Consider the following 25,149-nt stretch of genomic DNA (forward strand, 5'->3'; position numbering starts at 1 on the left):
GGATGCGTCCTGTGAGAGGATGCCATCAATCTGAGCGCATCGTCTGATTTCCGATCTGGCGTAGGCGGTAGATGGGTGTGTGGTGGTAGACTGTCGCAGACTGCGGAGAGGTCCAGAAGAATCAGGGTGGCCGATTCTCCTCTATCGGGTAAGGTGCGGATGTAGTCTGTCGTGGCAATCAGAGCTGTCTTGGTGCTGTGGTTGGTTCTAAAGCCTGATTGGGATGTGTACAGTAGGTTGGTTCTCTCCAGGTGTTATGTGAGTTGGAGGTTGATGGCCTTCTGCAGGAATTTGGCGGGGAAAGGGAGCAGAGAGAATGGGCAGTAGTTCTGTAGCTCACTGGGTTCTGCAGAGAATTTCTCGGAGGGATCTGACCTCCGTGTGTTTCCAGGAAAGGTGGCTGTGGTTATCGATGTGTTGAGGATAGAGGTGAGTTGGTGGCTGATCTCGCCTCTTCCGAGGATAACATTAGGATAACATTACGGCGTTCGAGGATCATACCTCAAAACCTTTATTTCTGCATTTTACTGTTTTTCTGTCAAAATGATCACGCTGAAAGAACTCATCTGATTCAGGTGATCTTGGTGTCTAAATTAATATAAAAAAAATTATTTTTTTCTAAATGGGTCTCTAGTGTTTGTCTCATTTTTTTCACTCTGTGTGCACAACAAATGTTTAACACTACCCTTTGGTAAGTCTAAACTGCTCGACCACACTACCATAATAATGGTACTTGGGATTATTAATTTAACCCTTTTAAACCAATAAGTGTCATCTGGACTATTTGCATGGTGTGTCCCTAAATTGGTGCACAACATAAATAGGCAGCTTCCTACAACACTTACCTTAAATATACTTACCTTTTGTTGTAAAGGCATCCGTGGTAAATGTATATGTGTAGTAAAGGCATTGCATGAGAAAGGGTGTGTGGTAAATGCATCCCGTTATAAAGACAGTGTTGTAAAGGCTGTATCCCATACTACCTACCTTACTAACTGCAATACATCTTTTGCTCACCAATACTTGGGTTAGGATAAAACTTAGAAAATGATCATCACTTCATAGGAAAGTTTGCAAAATTCACGTCCTAAAGCTAGGTTCTGCATTGGCCCCTCTTTCTTCAACTTATCTACAGTTGCCTTGATACCAACTATTATGCTGCCAGAGCCTTTTCTCCAAAAAGTGATATGCACCCACAGGCATAATAATACGCCAATCATATAATACTGTTTTACCATACTCCCATGGAGCTTCAGCAGTTACTTGATAACTTAAATGAGTAGAACATCAGTAATGACCTGACACTAAATGTGTAAAAAAAAAAAAAAAAGACTTTAAAAAAAAAAAAAAAGTATAGCAACATGTGAAACGTAGGAGAAAAAAAACTATGTGGATGTCTGACAAACTAACAGTATGTGACAAAGCTGCTGGCCTCAGGCCTAGAGATATAGGATTCGGCACTTCCGGTACCAAATAAAGGGATCAAGTAGGATCTTATATTTTAAGGTGTTTAAAGCAAAATTCTACCTAGCTTTTACATATGGATCACAAAACCTATGGGGACAAATAACACAAAGATCTTAAGATTCTTAAGGCTCAAAGTTGGATGATTCATTTTTGAGGGATTTTAAATCTTCGGTTTGTTAAATATGGTTTCCGATAGTTTTTTTTTTTAAACTCGGAATTTAGAATTTGAAAAAAAATTGGCAAAAACTATATTCCCAACGTAAAATTCACTATTTTGATGATCTTCAAAATTCAAACAGAATTCTTTCGAAATTGGTGTATTGGAAAACAGGCATGAAGTATAGGTAATTCAAGATCGATTAATTGATTGCTTTGTAAAGTATATAAACTCTGAGTAGAAGGTTCTATAATAATAATATGCATTTTTGTACAGAATTGTAATGGTTTTAATTAATCACACAATGAAAGGAAAGATGTATGAATATCGGTGTTCCTTTTTTTTTTTTTTTTTTGCGCTACAGAAATTATGAACATGGGAATGTTTGCGTCCCTTTTTTGGTCAAATTTCTGTTTCTGATCAAATTGGCATGTCTTCCTCATCACTTATGACATTTTATTTTTACCTTGCAGGTTCTCTTGAGATGGATACTCCTTCGGAGCCTGTGAACAATCACCACGCACACACCCACACTCCAGTAGATAGTAGGTATTCATGACTTGCAACTTTTGTGTAGTGTATCAAGTGAGTTGAATAAAAATAATAATGAAAAATGCCTCGTATTGTATGTACAGAAAGGAAGCATAATCCTGTTTCTCATCAAGCTGTCACCGACCACGTTCCTGAAAAGAAGTTCAAGTCTGAAGCGCTCTTATCTACTCTAACCTCAGATGCTTCCAAAGAGAACATTCCAGGTAAGTGGAATTCTATATCTAACTTTGTATTTAGTTATGTATGCATGCATGTATTGGTATTTATGTAGCATGAACCTAGGTGTGAAAAGAGCGCTGCACATAACCTGAAGGTTAGGTAGACAATTTACAAGATTGTGTAAATCAAGTGGGGTTGTATAGGCATTTTAATGCACAGGGAGATTAAGCGATTTGTCCAGAATCCGTTGATGAGTCTTGTGCCAAGGCAGTTATTTTAACCTGGGTCTCATGATTACATGATGTGTATAGTTTGTACTTATCTAGCCATTCCCCCTTCATCCATACCTATAGGATATGTCCATCAGGATGAAAATGGAGCTCTTTGGTGTAATATAGATCGGTTACTTTAAAAAAAAAAACTAAAGACCAAGTTTAGACACCGCTGACCCTACCAGTCCACTGCTTGCTGTCTGCTGGGATAATGCATAGAAATTTTGATTTGCCAAAATGTTTAGCTGTCTTTTTTTCTTTCTTGAATCAGTCATGGATTAATTCCTTTTGAATGTGGATTTTGAGCCCTTAATAAAATCTGTCCTTAGACCGCTCACGTCGAGATGCTTTGTGTCATCTCTGTTGTGCGTTCTTTGAGTGCTGACTCTGCATGGATCTGAGCATATTCTTTAGTTAACTTGACAGCCTTTCACCCACTTTTATACATCCTAATGTCAACTGCATTTCAAAATGGAACCTCAAGGAGGCATCATAAGCACGTGCCTTGATTAGGGGACAGACTCTTAGGGAAGGGTATGAGGGGACCTAACCATTAGTTGAGGCTTTTTTGCCCTCCTGAGTGAAACCATGGTCTAAGGGGGGGAAAACAAGCCAAATCATGGTGGTAAAGAAGACTCCTCTAGGTCCTACTCTTTTTCTCTGTAATGCATGGAGATCCTTCACACTCTTACTAGAAGTTCCGATTAATATGGCAAAGAAGATTTTACACATGTCTCACTCTGCTGCAATTGTCTTAAAGTCTGCACAAGTCTTGCAATGCCTGGGCCTTTTTGTGCCCTTTTCATCTCACTGTTTTAAGTGTTTTAACAGCAGTAAGCATTAACAAATGGCTGCTGTGAATAGTTTCTGTTGTCCTTACCCCTCTCCTAGACAAGGAGTCTTGGTTTATCAACGCCATAGGGAAAAGTTATCACTCCCTTTCTCGTTATCATTCAAGGATGTGTAGAAAAGTCTCTTGCAGTCCGTGATCAGACGGGTAGCTTCTCGACTTGCTCGCCACGATAGGTTCAAGAACTAGCATGCTCCCACTAGGAGCACAACATTTCCCTGCCCACCATCTGATCCCAACTTGCACAAGTGCTGGGTAAACACTATGTGACACAGCAGAATTTTGATGATTATCACGGTGTATCAGAGATACATGTAACACTGGGAAAGCGAGATGCAGCACACAAAACTTCTCCGTCTTCCACCAGGCAAATAGAGAAACCATCTTGGCATGATTAAATCATGTGGAAAATACTGCAAGTTATGAGAAGTAATTTATTTTAAATTTGTATACAGTCTTTAAACAAAGATATTGACAGCATCAGATTATACAGTGTGTGTACATTTTTTACAATGTGCCATGTCTCTGGTTACAACATGTTTTATTTTAGTCACTCAGTTTAATATTTGATCAGGCGAGGCCAGAACAAAAATATAATTATCGTACACTTCAGTAGGCTCTTTGATATTCGTTGTAATAGCCTTTTACTAGTATCCATATAGATAAGTGATCACCACACTGTGGGGGACCCTCTTGCCTTTTGCAGTGGGGAACACAGTGATATCCTGGGGCCATAAGGCTGAGGCACGAAGGAAGACTGAGGCACTCAATCACTTCAAAAGTGTCTTGTAGAAATAACAATTTGCTGATGTTCCTCGCTTTTATCGTAGGGTTCTCAAAGAACACCATTAAGAGAATATTTTTACAAGCATTGGCAATGCTAGTGGGTTGACATTAATATGCTGCACCCTTCAGTCCCACATGTACACCGCTCACCCTTCACTCACATGGGTACTCTGGTGTACCGGGAGCATTAGTAAGAACCAAGAAAGAAGGTCTGTCTGCACTGGCTCCTTGGAACATTAGCACAACTAAAACTAGAGAAGAAGGGGAATGAAGTGTATGTAAGACTGAGGCTGAGAGCTCAGATGCTCAGGGCAAGTGGCAGCAAGTGCCTTGTGCACCATGCATAATGTCTTAAAAAAAGATTTGCTTTTTTACTGGTAAATTGTGGCTGAAGTTTAACTGGGATATAACAGAAGCGCTCTGAGGTAATTTCAGTAACCGAATGGTAGCTGTACTTGGCGAAATCTGAAGACCTCAGATAAAATATTTAGGAAAGCCAAGAAAGACTGCACGCCTGTAATTCAAATATGATGAGATATCTGCCAGGATCGCCAATCTTCTTATGAATCAATGGCAAGAAGAATTGCGCTTAAGCTCTTGGGAGTGGGCCGAGATCCACTGACTATCAAATTGAGGTCCAGGTCTACGGATGATTTCCTTAAACACCATAATTTAATCAAATTTGGCATTTAAATGTGTGACTGAAGCACGATTCATCCAAGATCAAGGGGAATGTCCGTTAAAAAATCTCATAGTAACTGTGTTCTTTTTAAAAAAAAAAAAGTAAAGACAAAAGAATGAATTAAAGCAACTAAAGAAGTTAAATACAAGTTAAAGAAATTGCACAATAATTCCTAATTAATCAATATGCAGTGTTTTCACTTTTAAAATAAAAAATGTTATTTCACATGCAACCTAAATACTTAAAAAAAAAAAAATATATATATATATTGGATTGAAGACAATTAAGGCCTCTCTGGCACTACCTCAACTAGAGATCTGTGTCAGAACGTATCTTAGTTTCAAACAATTTATAGTCCCTCCCTAAGGTGTTATTGGAGGGGCATTCCTCCTATTCATGTCACAGTTCTCAATGTTAAATCTCTATGGCGCTGTTAATTCTTATGTTTTTTTTTAGGTAGCCACAACACATTGCAGATCGTGCTACCCAATACTGCCATTTCCAAGTAGACACATTGGTTTTGAGACTCCTGTGGAGACCAATCAATTGATAGCCATAGCTGGTCTACTTTATAGTGAGCTTTAAAGTTGGAAAATCCAAAACCAGCATCTCATTTCTCGCAGTATTTTCTGTGCCATTCTGTGTTTTTTTTTTTCTTACAATCTCATATAAAATCTGTAACTGTTACATATTGCTTTTGTAGATAGGATTTGGAAGTTCTTGATAAATGTATAATAGTCTTGGCGGTATATTCATTTTTAATGTTATTCCAACAGCTGTTCTAAACAATGGTTTCCACCTATTTAAGTCCTTTTTAATTTCTGCCGGTTGTGGCAAGTAGTTAACCTTAAAGAGACATATGTTTCGTTGTGGTTTTATGGATGCCCAGGTAATATATATTACTTTTGGTCCAGCGAAAGGGGGATATAGCCCCCAACTTCCCATAGGTATTCTGTTGGAAACCTAATCATAACATTTCTAATTTATCAAGGTTCACCTTGAACCCTGAAATCCGTATTTCTAGAGGGTATCTAGGAATGCTATTGTCAACTAATCAAGGTTACTCAATTTTAGTATAATGTCGTGTTTGGTCACGTTTTAGTGAATTGACTTGTATAGATATATAGATATATATCTAGATCATATATACATATATATCACAATGAAGTCAAATGAAGCGCACACTCAGGAGATGTTGCTTAGTGCAGAATTAATAACCGGTCATTACGCGTTTAGGCAGTAAAACGGTCTTGATCACACACAGACTGACAAGTGGCGTTGCATTACATAGGGGTGTGGCAACATAGACAATGGTCTCAAATCAGAAGTCCTGCAAAAGTATCAGACAAAAGTGGCGGCCATCTTAGAACATGTTTAAATACATTGAAAGTATCGTGAAACCCCCGTACAACTGAATACATCCATGAAAACAAGAATTACCAAAGGAAAATAATGTCATTCTTATATTCAGACAAACCGGTTGTCCTGCGCATCATCAATATAGCTGCATCCCCAAGTGTGAAATCCAGCGCATGCTACTAGATACAAAACCACAATGGTAAATGTTACAATAATATGCACAATGGTGTGGAAAGATGCAATCCTGGCATATGCATACTGGGTACCTAGAAGGGAAAAACATAAAATATGGGCGCCAAGTGGCTGGCCGAAACGAAAGAAGATATATTGCAGCAAAATCTAATCGCCAAGTGCCCTAACACGATAACATTTTGTCTCAAGTACAGTGTCCACTTAAATTAATGCATCAACGCATAAAAATCAAATTATACAAAAGTGAAAAACTAGAAAAAAAAACTCTTCTCTTAACGAAGTCCGCACCTGAGCCCAGGGATGAAAAGGGTAGGGAACCTGTGTGGAAGTGTCCATCTGCATACGGTGAGCCCCTTCCTTTCCTCCTGTGACGAAAAATCAGACATACACATAGTAATTAAAATGCATATGTTGGAAACACGTTCGCAAAAAGTAACTGTGCAAATTAAATAAATTCAGACTGTACATAGTACAGAAAAAGAGGAAGACAGAGAATGATGCATTGCTGAACAACATATTAATCATCATGCAAATGAGTGGCTCATTCTTAGCCCAAATTGTGTCCCCCAGGGAATTTGGTCTCAAGCTCTAATATCCGCTAAAACACCCTGTTGCCACCCCTGTGGCCAATGTGTACTTGTTCAATGGCGAAGAAACGTAGCAGGGAATTATTGGACAGATGGTACTCTTGGAAGTGCCTGGCCATGGGATAATGCGGGTCCCTGTTGGTAATGGCCCGCAAATAATGAGAGTTGTTCTACTGATGTATCTCAACTGACATGGACACTCCAGTGCGTAGATGACAAAATTTGAGCTACATGTAAGAAATTGTGTAATGTTTCTGGCCTTGTTTGTGCCTGGTGTTGCACACTCCTTAACCATGTGTCAGGCTTTGCAATGGCTGCAGGGGGAAAAGCCTTTGAGATTATGGGCCCCTTGTTTGTGACTTTGGGATATATCACTATGCACTAGAATGTCTCTTAGACTCCGGCGTCTCCTATATGTGACCTTCAGTCTGTCATGGAGAATGTCCCACAGTTGGATCGCTCATGAGGATATCCCAACTCTGAGCCAGAATCTTGTGTATCTGTTGAGAGTTCTTGTTGTAGGTGACGATGACCCTTGTGTCAGTAGTATTAGACTCCCTATTCTGTGCACTAAGGGTTTGTTGTCTACTAACTGTACTAATCTTGGAAATGGCACGGTTAAGAAACCATTCAGGATAACCATGGGCTCTGAATCTGGAGCTCATGATGGCTTGTTTGATGTTATACGCTGCATCAGTACTGCAATTCCTTCTTGCTCTCAGTAGCTCCCCGTATGGAATACTCCATTTGAGTGTCAGGGTGGCTGCTGAGGGCATGAAGGAGGCTGTTGCCTGCTGTCTTTGCGAAACAGGCTGGTTTGTAGCTTGTCTTGACAGATTTCAATCCTAACATCGAGAAACTCAATGCACTCCCTGCTCATATTGTGTGAAAGTGTAATGTTGTATGGGTTGCAGTTCAATTTTTCAATAAATGCAGTTGCTTCCTGCTCACTCCCCCTCCATACAACAAACAAATCATCAATATAGCACAACCACAGAACTACTTTTTGAAAATCAAGACAAAAAATGTAATCTTTGTGAATTTCTTCCTCCCATAGGCAAAGCTTGGGGCGAAGCACATGCCCATGACCGTGCCCTGTACTTGCTTGTAAAGATCGCCGTGAAACATGAAGATGTTATTATGGAGACATAGGTTCATCATCTCCACTAGCATGTTTGTGTGTTCAAGATAACTTGTATGTTTATTTTTCAGGAAATGTGAACATGCCTTAATCTCTTGATCTTGCTCTATTATAGCGTACAAGGAGTTCACATCAAGGGTGATGAGAATATAGTTCTCATCACATGTGGTACCCTCCTATTTCCAAAGAAAGTCCTTAGTGTCTTTGTCATGAGAGGGAAGAGAGGTAACATATTCCCTCAAAGTGGTCAAAATACTTGCAAATGTATTCAGATACACTACCCTGAGAGGATACACTGGGTCTACCAGATGGAACCAAGGGATTCTTATGTACTTTAGGAAGAAGATACAGAATGGGTAGCTTGGGATAGTCTTTTTTTCAGGAAGCAGTATTCTTCCCATGTGATTATGCCTTGTTGTTGCCATTCTCTAATTTTCTTCCATGTAGTCATAATGCTGTCATTGTAGGTCACGGTGTTACATTTTAACAGTAAAATCTGGAATCACCAAGTTGTCTAAATGCCTCTGTAGTATTCATTTGTCTGCTCGTGAGCACGATATTGCCGCCTTTGTCGACAGGTCGAATCACAATCTGTCTCTTCAGCTAGAGATGTGATGATATTCTTCTGTCTAACGGACAGATTGTGTGATTGAAACCCTTTGGAATCATCCTGATGTTTACATTTATGAAGGGTTTTGGTGACTACTTAGTGAAAAGTGTCAATGTTATTGTGCAGAAGGTTAGGGTAAAAAATAGAGCGTGGCCTGAAATTGGTAGAGGCAGCTGAATCGGTGATGATATCCAAATCACGGTTGGTGACCGTCACACCATCAACTCCCAACATCCGTGGTCAATTGAAGTTCTTGCATAGCTAAAAGTGTCAGCGTCGCCAACTGTGAGATTGGAAAGGGGGGTATATTCTGAGTAGTACTTGTGTCAAAGAGGGGGGGGGGGGGTCTACTGTCCTTGAGACTATGCCACTTTTTAAATTTAAGTTTCGTAATAAACTTAAAAATGTCAATTTGTGTTTCAGAGTAGTTGAACAGTTCAGTAGGACAGAAGGTGAGCCCTAAACACAATGTTTTCTTTTCTTGGTAGAGAGAGCAAATGGTCTGTGAGATTGATGGCTTTATTTACCGTCTCATTATCCATTATTGTTTCTTCTTGGAGCCTCGACTTTTACTTCCCATGGGCTCTTTTCCCTTTCCCTTTTTGGTTCCTCTGTTTTAGTCTTTTGCTCCTTTGTTGGCTCTTCCACGTTGTCCCCTTCCCTTCACTGGGGTGGTCGGTGCAGTGGTTGTTCTTCCCGTTATGCAGCCCCTCCTCAGGAGCCGGTATTCGTCTAAAAAGGTCGCTGGTTTCGTTATGATGTCAATATCCGATGATGTACTGGCTGTATTGACTGGGGTGTCCGTATCCGAGTCACTGGTCATCGCAGGAGGGAGAGGAATATGTTAAGTATTCGTTGACATTCTAGTTTCAGGTTCCAGTGGTTGTATGTTGTAGAGGTGATCATATTTGTGGCTGTATGTTAGAATGCATCCACTTTAATAATCAACACAGTCAAGGTGTAATTTACTCTGTTTATGCAATTTAATGTCTTCCTCGTGTTGCTGTAATCTCCCTTTTAGGTTATCTTTGAACTTTCGAATTACTTCCTGGTCACTACTCTGCTTGAATTCTTCTTCGATGGTAGCAATTTCCTTCAGAATTGCCTCCCTGTCTTCCCACGCATACTCGACCGGTATAATGAACATGTTCTTTGAACTGGTGGCCGAGTTTTCTGCCCATTCTTCCAACATGCGGGGATTGGGTGACTCGTAGGATGGTGTGGTATATATCCTGAGCCCTGTGGTACCATATTTTTGTCCACATAATCCTGCAGGGCGATTGCCTCCTACCACTTTGTCTCAGATTTATTCTGTTTTTTGTAATGTTTGAATTTCGTGTTGAGTGATGTGTCCTGGTTTTGGACCACCACTGTTCATTGTCTGTTGCCTGGTGCACACGCCAATAACATCTGCGCTGCCATTCGTTGTTCTGATTCTTCCTCCATAAGTACTCAGTAACTTATGGCAAGATGAGCTTTTATGTAATGACAAGGAGCTGCCTGGACCCTCGCCAGGTGCTCCCTTGCTGCCACACCATACGCAAAATACTCCCCCCCCCCCCCCCCCCCGCCCCCCTACCCAGATGGGAGGTTCCTGAAGCCGCTATAGATTAAACTGCACACGGTGCAGAACCGGGGCACTATCGCAGATCAAACAATGACCCGTTCTGGACGTAGATACATTGGTACATAATTGCTATTCTCACCCTTATACGGCAATTGCCCGTAATTTGGAACCAGTTTCTTGTTTTTTTAGTAGGGCGGGAGAGCAGCCAACTGCCTTTGTATCTTTTGAGCTCCAGAAATCACAACTGCCGACCAAAGACTTAATACCCAACCCCGGCGTTGCATCCAAGGAGGGGAACCCAACACGTGTAAAAGACACGCGCAAGATAGCCTCCGACACACCTCCAGGGGCTAAGCTTACCTCTGGGACGTAGTCCAGTGCGTATTAGATAATCGAAAACTATCAAACTCTTCGGTGAAATGTAGCGGCCGGCCTCGGATCCCTCGATAGGATAACAGTCCAAAACAAGTTCCTGATGGTATCCCTGGTCCGTAGTCGTGTGGTGCGCTAAGCTGGTGGAACAAAACCAGACATAATACCACACAATGAAGCCCAATGAAGCGCACACTCAGGAGTTGTTGCTAAGTGCAGATTTAATAACCAGTTGTTACGTGTTTCAACAGAAACGATCTTGATCACACACAGACTGACAAGTGGAGTTGCATTGCATAGAGGTGTGGCAACACAGACGAGGGACTCAGTGAATCAGTAGTCCTGCAAAGTATCAGAAAAGTGGCAGCCATGTTAGAACATGTTTAAATACATTGAAAGTTTCGTGAAACCCCCTGTACAACTAAATACATCAATGGAAAAACAAGTATTGCCAAAGGAAAATAACGTCATGCTTGTATACAGTCAAACAGGTTGTCCTGCACATCAATACAGCTGTATCCCCAAGTGTGAAAGCCAGCGCATGCTACTAGATACAAAACCACAGTGGTAAATAGAGCAATCCTGGCATAAGTATACAGGGTACCTAGATGGGGAAAACCTAAAATATGGGCACCAAGTGGCTGGCCGAAACCAAAGAAGCAATATTGCAGCAATTATTGCTTCTTTGATTTCGCCAGCCACTTGATGCCCATATTTTGTTTTCCCCATCAAGGTACCCTGTATACATATGCCAGGTTTGCCCCTTTCCACGCCATTGTGCATATTATTGTTCCATTTACAACTGTGGTTTTGTATCTAGTAGCATGTGCTGGCTTTCACACTTGGGGATACAGCAGTATTGATGATGTGCAGGACAAACCGTTTGTCTGTATATAAGCATGACGTTATTTTCCTTTGGCAATACTTGTATTTCATGGATGTATTCAGTTGTACAGGGGGTTTCACGATACTTTCAATGTATTTAAACATGTTCTAACATGGCCGCCACTTTTCTAATACTTTGCAAGACTACTGATTCACTGAGTCCCTCGTCTTTGTTGCCACACCTCTATGTAATGCAACTCCACTTGTCAGTCTGTGTGTGATCAAGACCGTTTTACTGTTGAAACGCGTAATAACTGGTTATTAAATCTGCACTAAGCAACATCTCCTGAGTGTGCGCTTCATTGTGTGGTATGTCTGGTTTTGTTCCATCAGCTTAGAGCACCACCAGACTATGGGCCAGGGATCACAGCAGGAACTTGTTTTGGACTGTATCGAGGGACCCAAGGCAGGCCACTGAATTTAACCTAAGAGTTGGATGGTTTATGAATATCGCATACGCACTGGAATCCGTCCCAGAGGGAAGCTTAGCCCTTGGGGATGTGTAGGAGGGTGTCTTGTGCAGGTCTTTGACGCGTGTTGGGTCCCCCTCTTTGGATGCGATGCCGGTGGTTGGGTATTGTGTCTCTGGTTGGCATTCGCGATTTCTGGAGCTCAAAAGATACAAAGGCAGTTGACTGCTGGCATAAGACTCTCCTGCCCTACTCAAAAACCTAGAAACTGGTTCCAAATTACGGGCAATTGCCGTATAAGGGTGAGAATAGCAATTATGTACTAATGTATCTACGTCCAGAACGGGCCATTGTTTGATCTGCGATAGTGACCTGGTTCTGCACAGTGTGTAGTTCCATCTATAGCCGCATCAGGAACCTCCCATCTAGGGGGGGGGGAGGGAGTATTTTGTCTATAGTGCAGCAGCAAGGGAGCACCTGACGAGGGTCCAGGCAGCTCCTTGTCATTACAAAAACTCCCATCTTGCCATAAGTTACTGAGTACTTATGAAGGAAGAATCAGAACGACGAGTGGCAGCGCAGATGTTATTGGCGCGTGCACCAGGCAAAGGAGAAAGCACGGTGGTGGTCCAAAACCAATACACATCACTCAACACGAAATTCAAACATTACGAAAAACTAAGGAAATCTGAGACATCAAAGTGGTGGGAGGCAATCTCCCTCGAGGATTATGTGGATAAAAAGATGGTACCACGGGAACTCAAGATATATACCACACCATCCTACGAGTCACCCAATCCCCGCATGTTGGAAGAATGGGCAGAAAACTCTGCCACCAGTTCAAAGAACATGCTCATTATACCGGTCAAGTACGCGTGGGAAGACAGGGATGCAATTCTGAAGGAAATTGCTACTATTGAATGAAAAATTCAAGCAGAATAGTGACCAGCAAATCAGAAAGTTCAAAGATGACCTAAAACCGAGATTACAGCAACACAAAGAAGACTATTGCGTAAACAGAGAAAATTACACCGTGACTGTGTTGATTATGAAAGTGGACGCATTCTAACATACTGCCACAAATATGATCACCTCTACAACATACAACCACTGGAACCTGAAACTAGAATGTCAACGAATACCAAACATATTCCTCTCCCTCCTGCGATGATCAGTGACTCGGATACTGACACCTCAGTCAATACAGCCAGTACATCATCGGATATTGACATCATAATAAAGCCAGCGACTTTTTTAGATGAATACCGGCTCCTGAGGAGGGGCTGGCAAATGGGCAGAACAACCACTGCACTGACATCTCAGTGAGGGAAAGGGGACAACATGGCAGAGGAAGAGGCAGGGGAGGATCAGCAAAGGAGAGGAAGACCGAAACAAAGGAACCAAAAAGGTAAAAGAGCCCAGGGGAAGCAAAAGTGGAGGCTCCAAGAAGAAACTAATGGATAAGACGAAGGTAAATAAAACAATCATCAATCTCACAGCCTGCTTGCTCTGTCTCCAAGAAAAGAAAACATTGTGTTTAGGGCTCACCTTCTGTCCTACTGAACTGTTCATCTCCTATGAAACACGAAATTGACATTTTTAAGTTTATTAGGAAACTTAAATTTAAAAAAACTGGCATAGTTTCAGGAACAGTAGACCCCCTTTGACACAAGCACTACTTAGAATATAACTGTCTTTTCCAATCTCACGGTTGGCGATGCCGACACACTTTTAGCTATGCATGAACTCCAATTGACCACGGATGTGGGCGTTGATGGTGTGACTGTCACCAACCGTGATTTGTATCAGTCTCCTCTACCAATATCAGGCCACGCTCTCTTTTTTACCTTAACCTTCCGCACAATAACATTGATACTTTTCACAAAGTAGTCACCCAAGGCCTTCTTAAATGTTATCAGCATGTTTCCAAAAGGTTTCAATCCCACTCTGATCATTAGACAGAAGAATATCATCACATCTTTAGCTGAAGACACAGATTGTGATTCGACCTGCCGACAAAGGCGGCAAAATCGTGCTCATGAGCAGGCAAATGTATACTTCAGAGGCATTAAGACAACTTGGTGATTCCAGATTTTACTGTAAATGTAACACCGTGACCTACAATGAAAGCATTGACTATATGGAAGAAACTTAGAGTGGCAACAACAAGGCTTTATCACATAGGGAGAATACTGCTTCCTGAAAAAAGACTATCCCAAGCTACCCATTCTGTATCTTCTTCCTAAAGTACATAAGAATCCCTTGGTTCCACCTGGTAGACCCATTGTATCTTCTCAGGGTAGTGTATTTGAAAACATTTCGAAGTACGTTGACCACTTTTTGAGGGAGTATGTTACCTCTCATCCCTCTCATGTCAAAGACACTAAGGACTTTCTCTGCAAATTAGGGGGTAGCTCCTGGGATGAGAACTATATTCTCATCACCCTTGATGTGAACTCTTTGTACACTATAATAGAGGACAATCAAGGGATTAAGGCATGTTCACGTTTCCTGAAAATAAACATTCAAGTTATCTTGAACACACAAACATGCTAGTGGAGATGATGAACCTATGTCACCATAACATCTTCATTTTGACAGATCTTTACAAGCCAGTACTGGGCACAGCCATGGGAATGTGCTGCGCCCCAACTTTGCTATATTCATGGGCCCATGGGAAGAAGAAATTCACAAAGATTACATTTTTTTCTCTCTTGATTTTCAGAAAGTAGTTATGTGGTTGTGCTATATCGATGATTTGTTTGTTGTATGAAGGGGGAGTGAACAGGAAGCAATTACATTCATTGAAAAATTGAACGGCAACCCATACAACATAACACTTACACACAATATGAGCAGGGAGTGCATTGAGTTTCTCGATGCCCGGATTGAAATCTGTCAAGGCATGCTACAAACCAGCCTGTTTCGCTAAGACACGGCAGGCACAGCCTCCTTCGTGCCCTCAGCAGCCACCCTGACACACTCAAATGGAGTATTCCATATGGGGTGCTACTGAGGGCAAGATGGAATTGCAGTACTGATGAAGCGTATATCATTGAACAAGGCATCATGATATTCAGATCCAGTGGTTATACTGAATGTGTTCTTAACCGCGCCTTTTCCAAGATGAGTACAGTCAGTAGACAACAAACACTTAGTGCACAGAATAGAGAGTCTGATACTACTGACACGAGGGTCATCCTCGCCTGCAATAAGAACTCTCAACAGAAGCACAAGATTCTGGCTCAGAGTTGGGATATTCTTAAGAGCGATCCAACTGTGGGACATACCTCCATGACAGACCGAGGGTCACATATAGGAGAGGCCAGAGCGTACGAGACATTCTCATACATAGTAATATATATCCCAAACTCACAAACAGGTGGCACATAATCTCAATGGCTTTTTCCCCTGCGGCCATTGCAAAGTCTGCCGCAACAGCCACATGGTTAAGGAGTTTGCAGAAACAGGCACCAACAAGACCAGAAACATTACACAATTTCTTACATGTAGCTCGAATTTTGTCATCTACGCACTTGAGTGTCCATGTCAGTTGAGATACATCGGTAGCACAACTCTCATGGTTAGGAAAATGATATTGGAACATTTGCGGGCCACCAACAGGGACCTGCATTATCCCATAGCCAGGCACTTCCAAGAGTACCATCTGTCCAATAAATCCCTGCTGCTTTTCTTTGCCATTGAGCAGGTACACATTGGCCCCAGGGGTGGCAACAGGGTGCTTGGGCTACGCAAGAGCGAATCCAAGTGGATATTAGAGCTTGAGACCAAATTCCCTGGGGTACACAATTTGGACGAAGAACTAGCCACCCATTTGCATGATGATTAATATGTCGTTCAGCAATGCATCATGACGTTATTTCGACCTCTTTTTCTGTGCTATGTATAGTCTGTTATTTTTTCATTTGCACTGTTACTTTTTGCAAATGTGTTTCCAACATATGCATTTCAATTACTATTTGTTTGTCTGATTCTTCTCACAGGAGGAAAGGAAGGGACCCACTGTATGCAGATGGACACTTCCACACGGGTTCCCTACCCTTTTCTTCCTCTGGCTCGGGTTTCTAGATAATCACTTTTGTAGAATTTGATTTTTATCCGTTGATGCATTAATTTAGGTGGACACTGTACTCGAGACAAAATGTTATTGTGTTAGGTCACTTGGCGATTAGATTTTGCTGCAATATTGCTGCTTTGGTTTCGGCCAGCCACTTGGTGCCCATATTTTGTTTTCCCCATTTAGGTACCCTGTAGACATATGCCAGGATTGGTCCTTTCCACGCCATTGTGCTTATTATTGTTTCATTTACCACTGTGGTTTTGTATCTAGTAGCACGCGCTAGCTTTCACACTTGGGGATACAGCTGTATTGATGATGCGAAGGACAACCCATTTGTCTGTATACAAGCATGACGTTATTTTCCTTTGGCAATACTTGTTTTTCATGGATGTATTCAGTTGTACAGGGGGTTTCACGATACTTTCAATGTATTTCAACTTTTCTAAGATGGCCACCACTTCTCTGATACTGTGCAGGACTTCTGATTTTTGAGTCCATAGTCTATGTTGGCACACCTCTATGTAATGCAACTACACTTGTCAGTCTGTGTGATCAAGACAGTTTTACTGTTGAAACGCGTATCGACTGCTTTTGTAGCATGAATCCTCTTCTGGATTTATATGCTGTGCATTATTCCGCCATCTAGTAGTTGGGTCCGGAATTGTCTTAGTGTTTTATTTTTTTCCTTTTTTTGGTTGCTGTCTACCACTATTTGGTGCCAGGTACGTCCCCTCTGTGAGATCAGACGGCATCCTGGAGGTCGACGTGCGTGGTAGCCATCTTCAGATTCTTTTTTCCGCCATTGGGTCTGGAAGCAAGATATGGGAGCTCCTAAGAAATTTTCGATTTTACTATAAAGACTTTTAAAAAAAGATCGCCGAGCAATATCATCGACGTCGGTAACAGAGACCGAAGCGGAGCTTCGGTGTTAACACCACAGAGGACCACTTCTGTCCAAAAATGGCGAGGTAGGGATCATGGAGAATACCCCTTTCAAGTTCTGCCCCAAGTGCCACCACAAGTATGCCCAACGCGACCCACACAATGTCTGCAACCTCTGCCTCAACAGGACCAGGACTGTTAGGCCTGCGCAGCGTTCATGTCGAAGACATGAGGAACACTTCTTAAGCAAGGACCGGCCCACTACACCACAATGTCGCAGACAATAAAGAAAACTTCTCTCAGAGACCTGGGTTTCTCTAGCAATGAGGAAAAACATGGAACATCAGTGTAGTCGTCGCACGAGGGATCGGACTTCGAGATCTAAGAAGGAGACTCCGAAAAAATCCACGCTGAGAGTGATCCAAAAAAAGGACGGAAAAGGTAAGACACTATATAAATCCGTCTGAACCAAAGGGCAACGAACAGAAGGTGCCCAAAGCCGCTCCGAAGCCATGCAAAAAAGCGATCGAGGGTCAGCCACGATTAAAAGAACCCCATGTAACCCAACCAAAGGTTACTGAGGAGGGAAAATCGCCGAAAACGCCCCAAAAATGAGTGAGCACAAACCCACGAAAAAGGGCATAACACCGTCGAAGACTAACTTTGACGCCGGGAAAAAGAGAAAATCTCTTGTCTCCGACACCGAAAGGGCCCTCTAAGTCCAAGGGAAAAGACCAGAGGAAGAAATGGCGACGCTCCTACAAAAGAAAAAGGAGTTTGATGCCTCGCTGAAAAATGTTCACTTCCCAAAGGCACCGATTGCTGAACAGGAGAACGTCAACGCCGAAGTGGTAGAAGACCCCGCGGGAGAAGAAGGTATCTTCAACTCCCCTCCAACCCCTAAAGCTCGAGACGAAGAACCAGAGGAATACAGAGACGTACCTGAAGAAGAGGAAATCTCCGAAAATTTTGAAGATGCGTTGAACAATCTCGACACCAAAAGCCCGGAAGAAGAGATCTGCAGTTACCCTTCGAAAGCTTCGCCTTCAGATGACATAGCTTTCTACAGTGACCTCATTAAAAGGGAAGCAAAACAAATTGGAGTAGCCCTAGAGGAAGAAAAAGGGGTCAAATGTTTCTTACTAGAAACCCTAGCACCAGCTACAAAAGTAACTCCATACCTTCCTATGCTGCCCTGTATTCTGGACCAAGGCAAAGAAGCCTTCAAAGAACCAGCTTCAAACAAGGGAATAACCTCCTGAGTAGAAAAGAAGTATAAAGCCTCCTGAAAAGACCCTAAATATATTCAGGAAAATGCAGTACCTGACTCAATAATGATCACCACAGCCAGAAGGAGAGCTAATGCAGTCTCCATCACCAGACCTCCACCAGAGAAGGAGAGTAAGAGCATGAATATGGTGGGGAGAAGAATGGAAAAGGAGTCCGCAACACAGTGGCGTATTGCAGATTCATATGCACTACTAAATAGATATGGCCACAGTGGGATGAGATTGAGGAAATTCTTAAACTCCCTGAGGAGGACAAGAAAAGGCCAAGATCTATTGTCCAGGAGGGAAAGAATGTGGCAAACACTTGCCTTAAGTCGGCTTTGGGTGCAGAAGATACTGCTAGTAGGCAGATGTGCACAGGAACCCTCCTGAGAAGACATGCATGGCTCAGAATATTGGGGTTCAAACGGGAAGTTCAAACCTCCATCATTAATAGACCAGTCAATGGAGAAGCACTGTTTGGAAAGGTGGTAGATTAATTCCTTCAACAGATAAAAAAAGGACAACAAGACAGCAAGGGCAGTGGGGGCCCTACAGCAGAGAGGTTCCTTTAACCCCTTGAGTGCCCATGACGAGATGGTCTCGTCATAGGCCGCGGTTGCGCTGTGCCCATGACGAGACTATCTCGTCATGAGCCCCGCCCGCTAATGAAACGCCCGGCTCAGGGCGTGGAAAGGGCGGGGCACTCAAGGGGTTAAAAGGGGGGGGGGGGTTCATAACCAAGCCCACAGGTAGAGGCACCTTTTGGACAAGGACAACAAATGTCACAGCAACCTCAAGGGCAGAACCCAGGTCAACAAATGGGTCAGCCGTCTACCTATCAATGATGGCAACAACAGAAGCAGCCCTTTCGTTCAAGAGGCAATGGCAGAGGAAGAGGAAATGGATCCAACTGACTCACTCACAAGCAAGGATCCACACAAAACACCAGTGGGAAGAAGAATATCCTTATTCCTCAAACAATGGAAAAATATCACAACAGACAATTGAATTTTAAATTTGGCAAAATATGGGTATTGCATAGAGCTGAAAAGAAAACCACCTGCAAACTCACCCAAAAACCAGAAGATTCCTGAAATCGGAGCGCATACTGATAGAAGTAGAAATCAAAGAACTATACCAAAAACAAGCAATAGAATTGGTACCGAAACAAGAATGGTTCAAAGGAAACTAGTCCCCGTATTTCCTAATACCCAAACCAGACTCAACTCTAAGACCATTTGTGGACTTAAGGTTCATAAACTAATTCATACTGAAACAACGCTTCAAATATGTACTCTTCAGGAAAAAATACCAAAGGAGACTATAATAGATCTCACAGATGCCTACTTACATATCCCTATGAATAAAAGACACAAAAAGTACTTGAGATTCCTGCACAACGGAACACATTACCAATTCAAGGTCCTATCTTTCGGAATAAAATCAGCTCCACGGGTATTAAGAAAATGCCTAGCCGAAGTAGCAGCACACCTCGGAAGAGAGGGAATCCCCATCTACCCTTATCTGGATGACTGGCTCATAAGAGCACATTCAAAACAAACCTGCTACACACACGTTCGAGCAGCGATCCAAATGCTACAAACACTGGGGTTTTCATGGGGTTTTCAATAAACCACAAAAAATCTACAAAACCAGAAAAGGAAAAGAAATTAATGGGAGCAATATTGAACTCAACAAAGGCAAAAGCGTATCCCACACAAAGCAGGATATAAGCTATCCATCAGGAGACAACACTCTACCAGAAGGGTCAATCTCTGACCGTGAGGAAGGTCATAAAAACTAATGGGCATGGAGGTGCAAAGTCCTTTTTCCCCTCAGCAAACTAGTGCAGGAGATCTGGCAGTGGCAGTAGTCCACAACATCAATCTACAAATTGTACATCTAGGAGTAGACAACATTACAGCAGATCAGCTGAGCAGACAGAACTGCTCACATGAATGGGAGTTGTAACAACAAACAGTACAATACCTTTTCAAGATCTGGGGGGCACCAGTGATAGATCTGTTTAGAACTCTGCACAACAAGAAATGCCAGTACTTTGCCTCGAGGTTTCCACACCATCAGTCTGAGAAAAATGCACTTTCACTCAACTGATCACGGACATTTGCTTACATCTTTACAAAAATTAAAAAAGTATTAGTAAAGTATTAGAAAAAGCAAAAAAATCCAAGAACAGACATGATCCTCATTGCCCCTCAATGGCCAAGACAAAATGGTACTCAACCCTCTTAGAACTATCCAAAGGGGAGAGGTTCAAGATCAAAGCAGACAAAGAGCTGCTAACAATGCAACCAGGACAAATCTTTAACCCGGAACCAGCAACGCTGCATCTGGCAGCATGGGGCCTGAATACATAGAATCTGGCCACCTCAACCTGCCTTTACGAACAATGGAAATTCTAAAAGAGGCAAGAAAGCAGTCCACAAGAAAACGCTATACAGCAAAATGGAAGCGCTATACCTCCTGGTGCACCGCTAACAATTAGATCGGTTCAATAGACTCTCAAGAAACCATTACATACCTGATTTAACGCCTAGATAGTAACATCAACTACTCAAGCATAAATGTACACCTGGTGTTCATAGTAGCATACACAAGAGGAAAACTTGTAAAAGTTTTTTCACAAAGCCAGTGATTAAAAGTTTCTAGAAGGGGCGAAAAGAATTTCTCTACCAAGAGCAGCTCCAGTACGTACATGGAGCCTAAACACAGTACCATCACAGCTTATGACAAAACCCTTCAAGCCCTTGCATACAGCAGACCTCAAACACATTATTCTGAAGACCGTCTTTCTCATCACAGGGGGCACAAGGCAGGACCAATCTTGCACATTTAGCGGCACAGGGCCGGCCGGCTGCAGAGTGCCATCACCGTGTCGGGTGCCCAATGTAGGTCAATGGGGGAGATCTGTTTTGCAGAAGGGCTGCAGGCTGAAGCCAGGAGGCCGTACTAAGAAAACCCACAGCTGCCCAGGTAGGTAGAGATGATAGGGGACGTAGGGACACTGTTGGTCGCACTCCCCAAGGCCCTGGGGCTTCGGGTGCAGGGAGTCCTTAGGCATTGGAAAAACCTTACAGGGCAGATTGCAGTCGGGGCAAAGTCTTCAAGTTGATGCTGCAGGCTTTGAGTTGGAGTCTGGCAGGGGTCAGCCCACAGTGGACTCTTGCTCAGAAGCGCTGGGGAAACCTTCACTGAACCGGTGGGCGATGGGCATAGTGTGCAGAGGTGGGTCCGCTGGGAGGTTTGCGGTTCCTCAGGGCAGAGGTCTTTGTTCTCTAAAGTGGGTTTCTTCTGCACAGGTCCACTGTCCTAGGGAAGTCTTTATCTTTGTCGAAGGCAGGCAGTCGTCCCTAGACTTTGGAGGTCGCTGGGCTGCAGGACAGATAGTCTTTTGGCACAGGATCGCCGAGGGCTGCAGACAGGCCGGTAGGGCTGGGGTCAAGCCAGTTGGTGTCTGCAGTCTTCCCTGCTGGTGCACCCTGTAGCGTCCAGATCTTCTTCGGTCGTCAGGAATCTGACTTCAAGGTCTGGTGATGCCACCTAAATACTAGATTAGGTTGTGTTGCAGGGGAGTGACGGGTAGATATCAATGGTTCTCACCTGGGGTGTCTACGCACACTATTAAACCACCCTCCTGTGGGAGGGGGCATAGCCCTTGCACTGGCTGAATAAGTCCCACCATCCTAAAAAATGGTGGTCCCGAAAAAACGTGCTTCACTTCGACTTGAGCACCTGAGGGGTGGGGTTGGCAAAGGGGGGCGCACCTCCTGTTCTCACTTAGGTTTTCACGCCGGTTCTCCCGCCAAAAATGATGGTTTGAACTGGTGGCTGCCATCTGCTGTTAGTAGCAGAAGCTGGGGTCACATTACAAAGGCGGCAAGGCCTTTGAAGCTTCCCTCTTGAACTGTGCTCATCCCGGGGGAGGAGGTGTGACACCTCTGCCCAGGTTGGACTTAGTTTCTGGCCTCAGAGAGCAGGGGCTCTCGACCCTGGGAGTCCAGAAACATGTCTGGTAGTGGCAGCCTGCCTAAAGCCAGTCAGTGACCACACCAGGGTTGGTACATTTTCAGGAAGCAACTCTGAGGTGCCCTCTGAGTAAGTTTCAATAAATCCAACACTGGCCTCAGCGTGGGTTTGAGAGAAGTTATTTGGTACCAAACACTCCTGTGCTCAGTGAAGCCATTATGGTGCTGGGGAACTCGAGTTGTCTAGTTTTCAACTCATGTACACTCTGTGGCTTCACTGGCACTTAAATATTAAGAATATACTTAAATATTGTAGGGGCATATCTGCTTATGCCGATCTACCCACACCTGAGAGAGAGTGCACCCTGCCTTAGGGCTTAGCCTGCTAGAGTGGTGACTTACCTATTTATTTGTCGGATTTGTATTGCGCATGGCTGCCCCAGCAACGGGGCGTCCCATCGCCACTAAAGACAATGAGAGTGACCGGGGAGGAAATCTTACTTAGAGATTGACCGGGAAAAGCCAGTTCTTTATGGCTTTGCGAAAAGCAAGGTGGTTCTGGATCCCTCTGATCGATACCGGAATCAAATTCCAAAGTTTCGCCGCGAGACTGCGGAAAGAGCGGCCTTCGGCTCTAGCTCTCAAAACACGGGGGATGCTAACCAAAGCTTGGTCAGCAGACCTTAGGGAACGCCGCGGCACATAGAACTGTAACAAATTGGACAGCCCCAAAGGAGCCTGTTGAGTCCGGATCCTGTGCGACACACAAAGGGTCTTGAACTGGATTTGCTTTTCAACAGGCAACCAATGTAGTTTAAGCAAAACATGGGAAACTGAACAAGATTTCAGAAGTGCCGCCAGAATACGCGTGGCAGCGTTCTGAATTCTCTGCAGGTGCCTAATATCGAAGGTAAGACCACTATCGATCCACACACCCAAATTCTTAACTGCCTCTTTGGGCAAGGGAGCCGGTTTAAGACTATCTGGCCAACACTGCTCGGACCACATATCCCGATCCTCCCCGAATAGCAGAACCTCGGACTTACTGGCATACAGCTGCAAGCAGGCCATCCAGTCCGCAACCTCTAGCAGTTCCTCTTTAAACTTTCCCAGGTTGACACTACTTCTCTTAGAGAAAGTGATCACCAATTGTGTGTCGTCAGCATACGACACCAGTGACATCCCTCTTCCCTTAGCCACCAACGCAAGGGGTTGCATATAAATATTGAACAGAATGGGGCTCGGTATTGAGCCCTGAGGCACCCCCTGTTTCAAGGCAAACTCCTGTGATTGAAAAGGTGGCACCAGGACCTGGAAAGATCTACCCTCCAAGAAGGACCGACACCAGGCCAAAGCCAGGCCCCTAAGTCCAATATCCTGTAAACGCTTTAACAGTATCTCATGGGAGACAGTGTCTAAAGCGGCACTTAGGGCCAAAAGAACTAAGGCCACAGAATCACCCGCATCAACTCCCACGGATTTCTTCTGTCACAACAAACAGAGCAGATTCTGTACTGTGGCGTGCTCGGAAGCCTATACCTTAGGCAGTGCTGCTTGGCATGGCACACTGGCAATGTGCCATATCAACTGTTATTTTTTTCTGGGCCAAGGCATGCAGGCTGCTGTGCAGTTTGCATGGCCTTGGTGAGGGGTCCCTGGGGACCCTCTTGAGTCCCAATGTCCTAGGTGCGAGGGTAACGTATAGTAGGGACTTAAAGGGGGGGTCTGAAGTGCCAATGTGGAACAATTTTAGGAAATGAGCTCTGGTACAGGGAACCTGGTTGGCAGAGACTCTGTGCACTTTCAATCAAAACCACATCATTTTCCAGTAAAAAATTGGGGCGCTAACCATGTCGAAAGAGGCACCTTCTCTCAATGAGGCTAGCCAAACTATCTTCCAGGCATTCTGGGGTGCCTGGCGATTTCCATATTGGGGCATAATCACTATAATAGGGCACGTTTATAACTGTCTTTATCTAAACCTATAATAAGGCAGCCACTCACGACTTTCTGCCTTACCTTTTTAGAAAACCTTTTGTTGCCAAACTTGTAGACAAAGTATGGATTCCACAGACTAATGTCTTTCAACATTGCTGAAAACCGTAAAACCATCTCAGAAGAGTCCAGTGTACTGCAAAGTATTCTGCAGTTTTTCTAGTTGGAAAGCCAAGGTGTTGAAAACCTGGTAAAGATAAGCCCCCTTGTCCTTCTACATAGTTTTAGCCAGGATATCCTTACCCATTTTGCTGCCCAAATAAAGCATGAAAATTTCCCCTGGAGTATATCTATCCAGACCTTTTTCAAAGTTAGGGGTATTGTGTTTGAAAAAATAAAAAAGGGTAAACCATAGGAAAACAGGCATTTTGAACGGATTAGTTCTGCCTATGATAATTAATGGAAAGTGAGCCCAGTGCCTTAACAATTTGCCAGCCTCAAATAGAGCAGTTTTAAAATTAATTTCTGCTATATTGTCTGCTTTGTGTGATTCTTATCCCTAGCTATGTCACCTCCTTCTTGATTTGCTTGCTTTCAATTGGGCAATTCCAAGCCTTTATCTCTGTTTTTGCAGAATTTACCAGATATCCTATCATACTCCCAAAATCCTGCATCACTTTTATTATAATCGGCAAAGCCCATTTGAAGTTAGATATTATATATATATATACCATAAAATCATCAACATAGAGACACCTTTTTTCCCATCCATTATTCCTAAATGGATAAGTTGGTGACTCAAGTTTTCTCGCTAATGTTCTATGTAGAGGTTAAATAGCAGCAAGGCAAATGGGCAGCCTTCCCTTGTGCCTCATGGATCTAAACTCTAATGTTAAGCAACCATTCCATTCAAAAGGATTTTAGCAGTAGGATCTTTATATATTTG

General features: G+C 43.2%; 1 protein-coding gene across 2 annotated transcripts in view; it reads left to right on the plus strand.

Annotated features, from left to right (window-relative positions):
* The window catches only part of ING3 (inhibitor of growth family member 3), a 248,013-nt gene that overhangs the window by 107,226 nt on the left and 115,638 nt on the right, over window positions 1–25,149 (plus strand). Inside the window, exons 6-7 of one of the 2 annotated variants that reach the window (XM_085654156.1) lie at window positions 2,098–2,169; window positions 2,260–2,379. In XM_085654156.1, coding sequence (XP_085510282.1) covers window positions 2,098–2,169; window positions 2,260–2,379 — 192 coding nt within the window. Of the gene's footprint in view, window positions 1–2,097; window positions 2,170–2,253; window positions 2,380–25,149 lie in introns of both variants that reach the window. The other variant, XM_085654155.1, reaches the window with a different exon arrangement.

Source organism: Triturus cristatus, chromosome 4_1 (assembly GCF_964204655.1).
Source record: "Triturus cristatus chromosome 4_1, aTriCri1.1, whole genome shotgun sequence".
NCBI classification, from domain to species: domain Eukaryota; kingdom Metazoa; phylum Chordata; class Amphibia; order Caudata; family Salamandridae; genus Triturus; species Triturus cristatus.